This window comes from Symsagittifera roscoffensis, chromosome 2 (genome assembly GCF_963678635.1).
Source record: "Symsagittifera roscoffensis chromosome 2, txSymRosc1.1, whole genome shotgun sequence".
Classification (NCBI taxonomy): Eukaryota; Metazoa; Xenacoelomorpha; order Acoela; family Convolutidae; genus Symsagittifera; species Symsagittifera roscoffensis.
Genome location: NC_087063.1, coordinates 61,337,451 through 61,350,518, shown reverse-complemented (window position 1 = coordinate 61,350,518; position 13,068 = coordinate 61,337,451). Strand labels below are relative to the sequence as shown.

Sequence of the window (13,068 nt, the reverse complement as noted above, 5' to 3'; positions counted from 1 at the left end):
TTTTGTAGCTTTTGAATAATTGGCCATTTGAAAACTCTTCCACCGGGGATCAACAGCGGTCTCTCATAGCAACATCCTAAAAGCGGTTTAATTCGCAAATAGTCCAAGATTTTGTTATTTGAAAGTAAATTCACGGCGAACCTGAAACCACCATCGCTTCGTTTGGGCCACAAGTATGGAAGCTCATTATTTCTAAAACTTGCAAAAATATTCATTTCTATTCTCAGCTGCCGAAGGTAATCAGAAGGTCAAAAGTATCATAGTAACCGAGGTTACAGTCATGAGTCCCTTCATCATGTATTCCAGTCAAAATCCTTGGAATTTTCTAGATATGGAAGTGATAATGATAAAAGAAGATGTCAAGTGTTTAAGTCCTTTTCATTTAAAATCGATACGGGTTACGCTTCTTCAATAAGAACACGCAACTCGACACGAGATAATATAATATACAAGTGTTACAAGTAAAAAATTTCGTCGAAAGTTATTTTGTCATTTATTGTTCCGAGTACGCAAGCGGCGTTCGCAATCTGTATTGCCAGGGAGATTCTCTGTTTTAAAAAGCTGCCTGCTCTGGGTTCCTCAGTGCATATGCTTAGGTTCTTACAAAGCTTGCTCAAAAAAACTTCTGTGCTGGGGCCGGCCGCGCCCTGAATTTCAAAAGCTAGCGGTTGAAAAAGATATCCATCATTTACAAGATCTTTATATTTGTCAATTTTTCGCTCTTCCGCTTCAGCGGCAGCCGTACCAGGGTTACAAACAGACCCGGCATTAATCCTACAAGGGGCTAAGGAGTCTACTACCGTTACATCCCACAAGAGCTGCTTACAATCAGCCCATGGAACGAGCGTCAAACCGTCTGGTCGCTTCTGATCGGTCCTGTAGAGGTGTCGTGGTTCTAAAACAGACAGAATGTGAGTAGATGATAGACTCTGCTTTATAAGGGCATTCAGGTTTGAATGCCTAGAGAATCTCTCTGCACTTTTGAGGCAAGAAAGACCATGCCAACCATCCTCGGTAACGTCTTTTCCGCACACGCGTTTATGCCGTTCGCATATTTTTGATCCTAATCGAAGTCCTATCGCAATTCTGAGTTGTTGGTTCGACAGTTTTAACCTTAAATTTTTGCACGGGATGACGTTCAACCATTGGGAGCCAAATCTATCTTGGAACGCGTTGAACCTTTTTACGTCCGTTGGTTCGAGTCGTAAAATCAAGTCTGCAATTTCGCTGTCAAAAATTGGCTCCGTCCAATTTTTTTGGATTTCATTTTTCGGAGCCATTTCAATTTTTCCAAGGTCAAACCACCGTTTAAGCGCATCATCATAGGTTCCATCCACATGCTCCAAACCAAAGATTTCGCTCAAGGCATCTTTCGCTCCTACTGCTGAGGCTAAGAAAGCGGGTAAAGCGAGTAGACGAGCGGAAGAAACGCCCAAGCCACCTTTGGCTGCCGGGAGAACTGCTTGTAAAAACTGGTTATCATCCATTTTCACGTTAGTGACCTTGCATAACGAATTTCTTAGTAATTTATCGTAGCGTTCCAAAAAATCATTTTGCAAAAAACAAGGGCTCGTACGCAAAAAATATAGGAGTTTTGGCATGCTAAAGCAATTTTTCAGGAGGTAAAAACCATAATGGGCGTCTAGTTTGTCAATGACATCCGAGATTTTTTCAAGCTCCCTAATTTTTTCGTCGAGTAATTCTTTTCGGCAAAGTTCGCCGATTGGAGATCCTAAAATGAGGAGTTCTTCTTTTGTTTTTATTTTTATTTTGGGGCATATTTTTCGAAATTGTGTTAAAATTGAATTATACTGTGTACTAGTAGTCGGTCCCAAAAAACAAAGTTCACACTTCTCAGTGTTTAAGCTCAGGCCGTAAATTTGTTCCGATTTCAGAATGTTTTTAAGGTCCCGGAGTACTACCTTATAGTCGTCGGCTAAATTCCCATCATCTAAATACCAGATGTTAATTTTCGACTCCAACTGTTTGACTAGTGTATGAATTGTTTCCGCAAAAAGGGGTGGGGCTTCAGGATCACCTTGCTGAGTTCCGTCTTCTGACATTATGACAGAGCTTCCGTAAAAAAGGTAACTAGGTTTGCATACGCGCAATGGGTGTAATTATATAATTCGGGGCGATTTGAAAAAACATGATTCAGCATTGTTTCTCTGTTTAAAGAGTTAAAGGCATTCTTAACTCTTTAATTTCTATTCTCATTAAAAAAAACTAAATTACAAAAGGGGTCCTTCCGTTTAGTTACGTAAGTGCACAAGCTGGATAGGGCCATACCAGCGATATAAAAATGCATATATATCAGCAATGAAGTCATAAATCAGCATTAAATGCATCGTCATAATGTTAATTTATCTTAGCCGTCCTTCCTCTACAACAGCGCTTATGGAGTTGTCGATAAATTGAACTTTGCGTAGCGATCTGCACCCCCTTCTACAAAGTATAGAGCTCCTCAGGAGCGCGAAGCTTATTTTAGTTCTCATGCAGTTTATAGATTCTGGATAGCTTTCTTGTCTTTTTTCACTTAGTTTTTCGGCCAATCGCTGCATCGTCCGCGTGTCTGTTAGAGCAGCGCCACCGGTGCATCCAAAAATTAGCGGGCAGAAGCTACTCTGCTCTACGTTTAAAATTCTTTGCTGATATTTGGAGTTCTTCAGCGTTTCGTGGTATTTGTATGCATCCTTCTGCAGTTTTCGCGATATTTTGGCATGGGGGTTGAAAATTTTCACATCAAGGAAGCGCGGCTGAATCGTGAACCCCAGAGTCCGTTTGCCTTAATGTCAAGTCGTGCCTCATCTTCAGTTGTAGTTGAATTGTTGACAAAGCTTTCGCCCTGCAACGGCTGAAGTTTGTAACAGTCGCCTACTTTAGTCACATATGAGGCTTAAGAAAAATAGGCCCTATAACCATTGGCTCAAAAGTCAGGGACACTATCTCTTGTGTTTTTCTGCCTCAAGAACGGTCGGAGCCAATTCGGTTCGCTTGCGACATGAGACTAGACTAGAACCCGTTACAGCTTAAAGGCCACTACCAAAATACCCCCCCCCCCCCCCACTCTAGAAATAAAAACGTCCCCATACTTAGGTCTCGAAATACCCAAAATACATGAACGCCGTTAAAAACCGGGTCGGAACAATCCGCTTAGTTACTTTTTATTGGACAGTGGAACTTTGATCCATTTCAGATGGATCAACCTAAAACTCGCCTTATCTCAACATAACTATCATAAAATACACTCGAGAAATTTAAATTGAGAACTCACATGTCGATGCACTTGAGTATGAGGAGTAAGTAAAAGATGAGCAGCTTGAGAGTTGAATAATATAACTAAATAAGTTTGAAGCTAATTAGTTTTAACAACAGAAGTAAGTTCTGTCTCAAGAATCAAAGTTTCTGAATGAACCATTGGGACACTCGAGTTGTCCACTCTTCCATTGAATGTTCACTCCTTTCCGTTCGAATAGTCGTCCTTTCTCAAGTCTGTATTCTATTTTCCTGTTTTCAGGATAAGACAGCTCTACTCTCTTATTATTTCGTATCGAGAAATTGCGAATAGCAATTTCCTGCCTTTTTCTTGAGTAGTTTCCCGCAATTGTTAATTCGGTCGTTCTGATTTTTGACTTTTGCGTTTTCAGTTGGTTCGAGAAAACTGAGCATGACAGGCTCCATTCGAAATTTCCAAAATTAAAATTTCACTCCAAAATTACGTGTTTCTCAAGGTCAAACCTCCAGACATGACCGACTGGCACATACTCCCCGGACTCGAGATCGATGTCCTCATCGTGTGTTGTCATCTGCCAGTGAGTCCCAGAGAACCGAGTGTTGCTCAAGATACAGTGCCAGTGGTCATTTACAGAAGTTTGCATCGGACTTAAGTTTATCTACCTTCCAAAATTCACAACCATATAAAATTTTCACACTATCGCTAAACAGCAATCAAAATCTGCACACACCTGCACCCGTGAATCCCCGCTTTTTAAGCTGGTAATTTTAAAATTTCTTTTGTCCTATTCAGTCAGGAAATTGTCATGCATCATTTTGACTTATATAATAGATCTATCATATTAATAACAATATTTTATTCGTCCAAAATTTCTTTTTAGTGAACCCAGATTTCATCCAAGTTCACTCTCAAGCCCCCTCCCTCTCAAGACTCAAGACTCTAGAATTTCCTTTCGAGCCACTGGCTCACCTCGTGTTCTTCGCCTTCGAGGTACCCGATACCGGTGTTCTTGGCACTGTAATTTGTTCCAATAGTGCCTCTTCGTCATCGGAGCTGATCACAATTTCCTCCCAGGCCTTCAGCTGTTCATAGAATCGCATCCACTCCCTCTGCTCTTGCAACCTCTTCAATTGACTTGGTAGGCTCTTCACCTTCGACTCCCGGTTCAAACAGAAGGAGTTGTGAAGACTCATGCTTACATTCCTCGCCAGGTCCTCCTCCAGTATCGTTTCCCTCGCTCTAGAATTGTCTCTGGATACTCTGCCCACTCTTTTCCACCCCGCCGTGATCGCATTTCGATGGGTTAGCAGAGGTCTCTTAAAGGCATCTGGTCCTATTTCAGCTTGGAATTGTCGATATTCCTTTTGATGTTTCCTCATATGGTCCTTTGTCACTACATACAACCAGGATGTTAACGTCGCACGAAACCAAGGAAAGAATCTCAGGCGGCTCCATATATGTCTGACTTCCACTGGTATGGCGAATACCTTGCATGCGGTCTCGAACAACTCTAGTCTCCTGCTGTAATCGATCGCATGAATCGACTCAGCTGTTGGCGTTCTCGATTCTCTATACTTCGCTATGTTTTCCTCAATCCATCGCAGAGCCAGCATCGTGCTCACCACCAAGATGGTCACCTTTTGTCGATGCTCCGGTAGTCCCAGTGACTTAATTTCTTCTACGTCCCAGATCAGACAGAGATTGGCGCGGTCCGGGTACCACACTGTCTGCGCCAGACAGTGGCATGGACAATCCCCATGCGTGAGCTCGATGCTTCTAAGATTGCGTTCTCCCGAAGCTTCTAGGAGAGGCTCAAGTTCCATCATTTTCTCGTGTATCATGTCGACTTCCTCCGAGCTTGGAGCACCTACTGCGGGTTTCCCCACCACGTTTTGCCTCCCGTGATCACTTGTGTTTTCGCCCTCCAAGCCTAGGAGTTCTTCACCCCAGATTTCACTCAAGTCGTCTCTTTGTTCCTTTGGTACTGCTCCTCGGATCTTCCTCAACAGCTTGTGTGAATGATGTGACATCCGAGCTAGTCTCACGCACTTGGGCACTGAGAAGGCTTTGTCTATCAATACCCTCTGGCTGCACACCTCCACCATCGCCATGTGTAGTGGATAGTGGCTTCCACATAGGTTAGCCAGCACTGACCCCACTAAGGACTTCGCATTTAGAGGCAATCCATAGGCTTCGCTCATGGGAAATCCCATCTCCGCCTCGAGTCCAATCTTCCAACTCTTGATGTGCTTCTGGTTCACTTGTAACACTCCGGGCCATGATTCCACGCTCAACGCGGTCACCAGGTGGTGTTCTGACTCTAGCCTCTCCAGTTATTGGAGACTACACATTCTTGAGAAAAATCCCAAGGCTGTCGCTAGGTTCACGGTGGTACTCGCGTAACATTCAGCCACTATCTGTATCTCGCTCTTCTCCCTTTCGGTGATATCCTCAAACCATGTGATGAGTTCCTCTTTCTGGAAAGACTGTATCCTGACGCATGATCGTCCATCACAAGTATGTTCGCCGTTGCCACATGTCGAATCAAGACAACTGCCCGGCTCCATCCTCTTCACCGACCCTGTTCCACTCGTCACCTCACTCGACTCTTTCATCTGAGGCAGGATCAGTCTGTGCACTATACTCAAGGTCGCCAAATCCTCATCCTCTGTCGGTGCCAATCTCACTCTCTCAGTGACCTCCTCAATCAGACTCGCATGGGGATGTGGACACCAAGAGGGTCTGAGTAATTTCCATACCACTCCCAGATTCGTGGTCAACACGCCATTCCCGTTACCCATTTTTAGCTCCACTCTTTTACTTGAGCGTGGCACACTTATCACTTCCGGCGTCCTCTCGAGAACCAGACCCAGGCTAGGTCTCTCTCTCTCCACAGTGTCTATCTCCACTATCTTCTCTGTCCAGAACTTCAGCAGCTCCCCCACTTCATAGTTTCTGTGGGCACCTCCAGCTTCCAGGTCCAAGAAGGGGTTGTACGCCATTCCCATTACTCCAGAAACATATTGGTACTCTCCCTTTTTGTTGAGTTTCAAGTACTCCCCTGACGAAGCCAGGTTGCGGTGAACGTCGTGTTTCTCTTCGAACTTCTTGTTGTAGAACCTTCGTATCTCATCTAACTTCCTATGGTTCTCCAGAGATTGCCTAGAACCATCCTCCTTCTCTATCCCAGTGCTCTGGTACACATTCAAGATGACTGTGGAGACTCTCCTTTCCAGCGTCTTGCTTCTGACTGCTCTCTGATGACATGCTAGGATGGTACTGTCAGTCATCATCGACATCGTCCACCTCAAGAAACAGGTTGCATCTTTCCTTCTTGCCAGACTCAAGCCTGAGTTGTCCCTGGCGACGTGCTGCATCAGCATTCGGTATATCTCTAGATTTTTGCCTCCCAAATTCAACTTATCGTACGAAGTCAGCGTCTCCAGCTCTATCCCCAACAGGCTCCACGCGAACATCAGTTGTCCTGCAGTCCTGATAAAGGGATTCGCCATCAGCGGCGGTGCCGATGAGGGTGTCCTCATCGCCTCTTCAAAATGATCCTTCAATAAGTTCTGCCAGGATCTCTTCAGCTGGTTTGCCAATTCTATCTTGTTAACCTCAGCCTTCTGCTGGGTGGCCCAATTGTGTCGTTTGCGGGCCACTCCACTGTTCAATTTCTTCAAACAGTCTTCCATCTCCTTCAATGTCTCGAGGGCTATCCACCACGGTCGGGAGGTATTTCTGGTTTTATTCTTCTCAAGAGGATCACTGGTCACTTGTTTCCCAACAGCCTGATGTTCACTTGAGACCCATTCTTTGCCAACATCCACTTCCCAGGTCTGCCCGCTCGTCGAACCTCGTTTCATCTTTATTGTCTGAGGTTTGAAATCCTCCTCTGTTACTGAACTAGTGGGGTTTTCCATTTCTTTTTCTATGTCGAGCAGTTTCCTCGGTTCATAGCCAATCTTGTAGGCTGCCGTCTTCCATCGCGCCAGAACCATGGGGGCCGTCTCTCTCAAGTCTTTTTCCGAGACCGCGTCAGCTGAAGGACTGCCCAATCCCTCCACGTCTCTCTTCCTCTTGCGAGATCTCACGTCTTTATTCGGGGGCGTCGTCGTTATCATCATTGATTCAACTTCCTTTTCTCCAGCCAACTCTTGCCTCCCCCTGCTCGAGCCTTAAGGATATTAGTACTTTTAATCATATTACTAGTTCCTACCTTATCCCCCCTTGTACATTTAATTATTTTGTTGTCAGTTTTCTGTTTCGGAGTAGAGCTGTCTTTACATTTGTCTTCTCTGGTCTTTCTTGACTTCCTCAACTCGACCATCTTGTTCAGCAGTTCTACTCTGGCTTTCTCTTCTAAACCCGTCCCCATCAGGACAGGCTCACCAAACTTCACCACCGTGTCCCACAGTTCCTCTTTGAAATTATCCAATGTGGTGTCTTCATCCACTTCTCGATTGAAATCGCTCAAGAACTTTCGCCAAGCATCTCTGTCCAGAGTGCCCAGGAAGGCGTCTCTGTTTCCCTCGAAGGTATTCTTTTCCCTTCTCTCCGCACTCAAGAAGATCATTCCCATGTTGGGATTCTCGCTTGTCAATGACATCTCTGAGTACTTGCGGGGGGACGAGGTCAAAGGTGGCGTGGGGGTATCTGCCCAGTTTTCTTCACTCAGATCCTTCAACAGTTCCTGCGCAGTGAATTCCACTTCCGTTGGCTTCTGCTCCGGTGTGTTTCCCACCTCTATATCCTCTCCTGCCTCACTGAGAGTTTCATCCATGCTCTCATCTCCCGACTCCGCTTCTCTTTTCTCAAAAATCCTCTTGAATCGATCTCCCACGGTGGTGCCACTCTTTTTATCCCCAGGGGTGTCTACTGAAAGGGGTGATGGTGTCGTTGGACTCGTCCCCTTGTGTTCTGTCAGTGCCACGTACAATGGACCTGCTGCATCCAGCTTCTTTCCTTCCCTATTCCGTTCCACCTGCTCTAGTCCGTAAGGTGCCCGGTATCTCCTTGTGGCAAACAGCATCTCGTCTGCTTTCAGTGCGATATGCCCTTCCTCCACTATCATCCTGCCGTCGTCCCATGCCGGCAACTGGTTCTCTAGACTTGCCCGCTTAAGTATTCTCAAGGCATCTCGCACTTACAATTTCGGGGGCATCGACCCTCTCATTTTCTTGGCTTGAGTCGTCCATGAGTTTATCTTCACATCGCTGGTATGGAAATAAATCGCTGCAGTGTAGCCGATGAAGAGCGGATCCCAGCCGTCGGTAAACTCCTTCTGCCGTTCTTCGGTTGTGGTTCTCGCGTAAGGGGACGGGACAACCAGGGAACTGTTCATCCCTAGGGTCATTCTCCTCACTATGGGGAACTCGGGAATGCTCGTTGGTAGGGCTTCTCTCTCCAATATCGCCTCTAGCTCCTTTTTTACTAACTCGAAGCTTTTCGTCCATGCAGGAATTCTCAAGATTTCTTGCCCATTGGCTGCCAAGGGATTCAAGTTCCAGAACTTGGGGTAGGTTTCGATGGGGCCCTCGCGCTTGCCTCCCATCCGGCATTGCAGCTGTCCTCGGAAACTGTACACGATCAACTCCGGATCCTTCACCTTTCCGAAGAGCACCGTGTTGCTCATTTGTGCCCTTAGCACCTCTTGCTGACACCAGTTCAGTGTCGTTCCATCTAGTACGCTTATGAGGCTCACGTGGGTTACGGAGTATCGATAAGCAGTCACCAGAGGATCTGGAAACGCGAACGTGACGGCCGGTCCGTAGATACAGGTCACGACCTCCCCTAGCCCCCGGATGATCCCCATGGGATCCGATCTCATGGCCAGGCATAGGTCCGTCAAAAGGGGCATGCCTCCATTCACTCTTCTCCATTCCTCTCTTGTCTTCGGGCTCTTTTCTTCACCAGTCAGGTACCTGTTCTGCATCAGTAGATACTGCACTAGCAGCGTCCTTAGACCGGCCGCACACTTGTATGAGTAGGTCTCAATACTCGAGTGTGTTCTTCCCATCGACAGGGGCTCCCCATACCTCATTAATCGGTGGAATGACGCCAGTTCACCGTGGGTCAGAAGCACTAACGTCAAGTACCCGTCTATTCTGAGGGCGTCCACGCCACGACTGAACATGTATGCTGGGCCCATATTAAACAAGTATCTCGGGTAGACCAGGTACAGCGCCAGCAACAGACTGATAGGCATATTCAATACCTCCTGTATGAACGCTTTGAAGATAGTCTCCTTCGCGCTGTACACTTTGGTCAGGAACTCTTTTCCCCAACAAGGACTCAAGAACTCGAGAATCTCATAATCCCTCCTCGTCTTTAGCTCACCCCACGCTTGCTCCCTCCAGAATCCTCCAATTGTGACCTCATTGGCTGCTGTGACGAACCTGCCAACCGTCATCTCCCTCTCCTCAGCTTTTCCCAGTTGCTCCTCAAGAAAATCCCAGATCTGCTTCACCAGAAGCGGCGCATCCTCTCTTGTTTTCCTTGTGGCGTTTTCCAATCTTGGTGTTAAGAAGGACCATTTGCCTCCCTCTTGTGCCAACCGATGCACCATCGACTCTAGTTGCTTCTCCGATGCGGCCACGTTCTTCGTTTCGTTGTTTGGCCCTCTAGATCTGCTGGTCGAGCTCGTGATGGTCAATTCCATGTCCCGGAACCACAGACTAGCCGTCAGGTGAACTACCACTGGATGATCGTCCCTAATGATCGGGCTGAGCTTAAGTTGCCTAGCGAAGTTAGATATTTCCAGTAAGAGGACCTCGTCTAATACGATGAGGATGTCGGCTAACTCGTAAAAGCCTCTCAATGCATGGGAGACATCCGCCCATGCCGCCGCGAGTTCTGATTTGCGCAGTCTCAAGTTCGTCGGTTCCAATTCTCGGTTGGGAGCTGCCATCAGGACACGCCACCCATTCCCCTCTGCAATCAAGATCAAGATCGCGTACACGAATTGCAGAGCAAGCGGCATGCTCGAGTACCCGGGGGATATTGTGAACGCCACTTTTGTCTTGGAGCCGAATCTTGAGGCAACATTCTCTTGTACTTCATTTATGGCCGCGAATAAAGTCTGGATGGCCTCCCAGATCCCCTTTGGCCTAGGTTCACCACCCTTGAGCTGCTCAAGAAATCCCGTTGCGTGCAGATGATCGTTCATCCCTGCAAACAGCAGTAACTCAGGTTCGCAGGGCATTTCTGACTTCATTGCCACCACCAGGGTCAACATCTGGTTTAGCTCCGCTCCCGGCAAGGCATATATCAGGGTTTCTGGCCAAAACAACTTGGGAGACGTACCTTCAAAATCTGATCCTGCCACGATAACCACCCTTGCTGCAGCCGGGTCTGCCCTGTCGTAAACTGCCAAGGTTTTGGCCAATTGCGCCTGCCCGCAGGGTTTCCCATATCGGGGGTCATTGGCTAATTTTGCGCCTTCATATGCGGCGTCTGGTAACTCCATCTCTCTCGGGTTCATCAGTTTGTCTACCACTCTCAACTGTGCTGGAGTGGCCACTCTAATCCTGGCAATGCTGGTTCGGTGCTTGGGAGGCTCCACCACCAGTCCCGGCTCCCCAAAGACTTGAGAGGTCTGTAATTAATTGGTCCCATCACCGACTTTGTGGGAATTCCAGTCAGGTCCGCTGTCTCTGACAACTTCGCTCTCGAGAAACGTGTTTCATAAGCCTTCAACCAGTCCACGCACCTGTGTCTCCCCAAGTCTTCGTGTGACACCTGTTCAAGACCCAAAGTTCTCGCTAGCTCCTGCCTACATTCTAGGTCCTCCAGATCCAGTTCCTTGACCTTCTCTTTATCTCTGTCTGCTGGTCTCCAGTGGCTTCTCTGACCTCTTTTTCTCCGCAACCACCACTGAGGATATTATCGACCCCTGAGGAGTCGCTGATGTCGCTTCATCAGCTTCCATGAGCGTGGTGCTCGGTAACTTGGCCCGGCTGTTCCTCGAACTGTCTCTAGAATCGGCTCTCTCGCCCAAGCGACTGGACAAAGATCTCGGGTTGAAGAAGGGTGGGTTTGGAGGTGGTCCGAACGTGACCTGTGCTGTCTCCAGCAATTCCGCCTCTAGCGCGCATATATGTCTTTGGAAGACGTTGTTCAACCACTCCACCCCTCTGGGCCTATCAAAGTGAATGCCATCCGCAGATGCATCGTCAGGGAAAGAGGATAGCTCCATTTGCTCAGCCACGTCCAGTAGCCTAAGGGGAAGGACACTCCTTTGATGTATCTTCCTGACTGTTTCGTTCAGGCCTCGCACTTTTGTGTTCATCTCTACTGCATGTTGATCCGCTCCCATGTTGTAGGGAACAGTACATACCGTGAGAATGGCCGGATCCATTTGGATCCGTATTTCCTCGAGAATGCAGCTCATCTTTTCGTGCAGCCTTGTCACCTTCCTTGCTTCCCCCCTGGACACGTCATTCGTCCCGACCATCAGGGTGACCGTGTACACACTCACCATCCCTAACATCTCAAGTTTCGCTAACATCTGCGGCGTTGCGGCTCCAGCGAAGCTCAAGATTCCCGTTTGCCAATGGGACTGGATCCGGGTCAGCACCCGTAGCAAGCTGTCCCCAATGATTTAGTGAACCACGCCTTCAGGCACTCGCGGATACGTGAAGTATTCCACCCAAGTCGCGTCGTGGAAGCAATCTCTCCTCTCCCTCTGCGCCGCATTCCAGTCTATCCGATTGTGCTTGCGATATCTCCCTTCCGTATTCTTCTTGTAGCTCGAGATCACCACACTCCTGACAGGTTGCTCCCCCCAAGTCGAGGGTAAGTCAGCACCCGTAGCAAGCTGTCCCCAATGATTTAGTGAACCACGCCTTCAGGCACTCGCGGATACGTGAAGTATTCCACCCAAGTCGCGTCGTGGAAGCAATCTCTCCTCTCCCTCTGCGCCGCATTCCAGTCTATCCGATTGTGCTTGCGATATCTCCCTTCCGTATTCTTCTTGTAGCTCGAGATCACCACACTCCTGACAGGTTGCTCCCCCCAAGTCGAGGGTAAGTCCGCTCTTGCCGGACTCTCGCGATTCCTCAGCTGTAGCCTCTCGTGCAACTCTTTCAATCGTGACGAGCCGCCACTCACCTGACTACTACCCGGGGTCGAACTCGGTGTATATCCAGGCAGCGCGACGTCCATCAATGGTCGTATTAATTGAGTCTTCATTCCACGCAGGGAGGACGCTGATTCGGGTGGTATCCATACCTCCAGCCCCTCGTTCATATGTTCCTGAGCCGCACGATCGAGGTTGAATCGTCCCTTCGACCTAGGAGTTTCATCCACTTCCATGCGTGACTCTGGCCTTGAGACAGTCACTACCCGTTCTTTGGGCCTAGCCCCTTTCTGCATATCGAGCTCGCGTTGTTGTTGCTGGATCCTCTCAAGTTTTGCCTGATCTCTCTCGAGAGCCTGCTTCAGCTGCTCACAATTCGCGGCATTCTCCCGCACCCTTTCTGCCTGTAGCCGTTCAGCTTTCATTATGTCCAGTTCTCTCCGCGCTGGATCCCTCTCAAGCACCGCTTGATCCCGGTCGAGGTTCGCCTTATTCCTTTCCCGCTGGGTCCTCTCGAGTTCTCTTTTCATGGCACTGACGTCCGGATAAGCTTCCCCCGTCACTGACGTCCGGATAAGCTTCCCCCGTACTTTACTCGTACTCTGGCTTGCGGACCTGACTGATGGTCTGACCGGCAGTGGGAATTCCCCCGCGCCATGCTCTGTGTTGTTGTTCAGGCCAGGGTTCCTCGCCAAGTCGAACCCCCTTATCGCTCCATTCACGTTCCAGGACAGCCATCTGGTTTGTTCTTGAT

The 13,068-nt window shown here is 48.1% G+C and overlaps 3 protein-coding genes across 3 annotated transcripts in view; all 3 read right to left on the bottom strand.

Annotated features, from left to right (window-relative positions):
• The window catches only part of LOC134839565 (flotillin-1-like), a 108,065-nt gene that overhangs the window by 55,043 nt on the left and 39,954 nt on the right, over positions 1 to 13,068 (bottom strand). The window lies entirely within an intron of this gene.
• The window catches only part of LOC134839564 (flotillin-1-like), a 62,333-nt gene that overhangs the window by 9,313 nt on the left and 39,952 nt on the right, over positions 1 to 13,068 (bottom strand). The window contains exons 2-3 of the mRNA XM_063855154.1: positions 142 to 195; positions 1 to 76 (exon numbers count right to left, since the gene is read on the bottom strand). Coding sequence (XP_063711224.1) covers positions 1 to 76; positions 142 to 187 — 122 coding nt within the window. The 5' untranslated portion in view covers positions 188 to 195. The remainder of the gene's footprint in view (positions 77 to 141; positions 196 to 13,068) is intronic.
• Positions 1 to 13,068, bottom strand: part of LOC134839562 (uncharacterized) — a 239,426-nt gene that overhangs the window by 220,291 nt on the left and 6,067 nt on the right. The window lies entirely within an intron of this gene.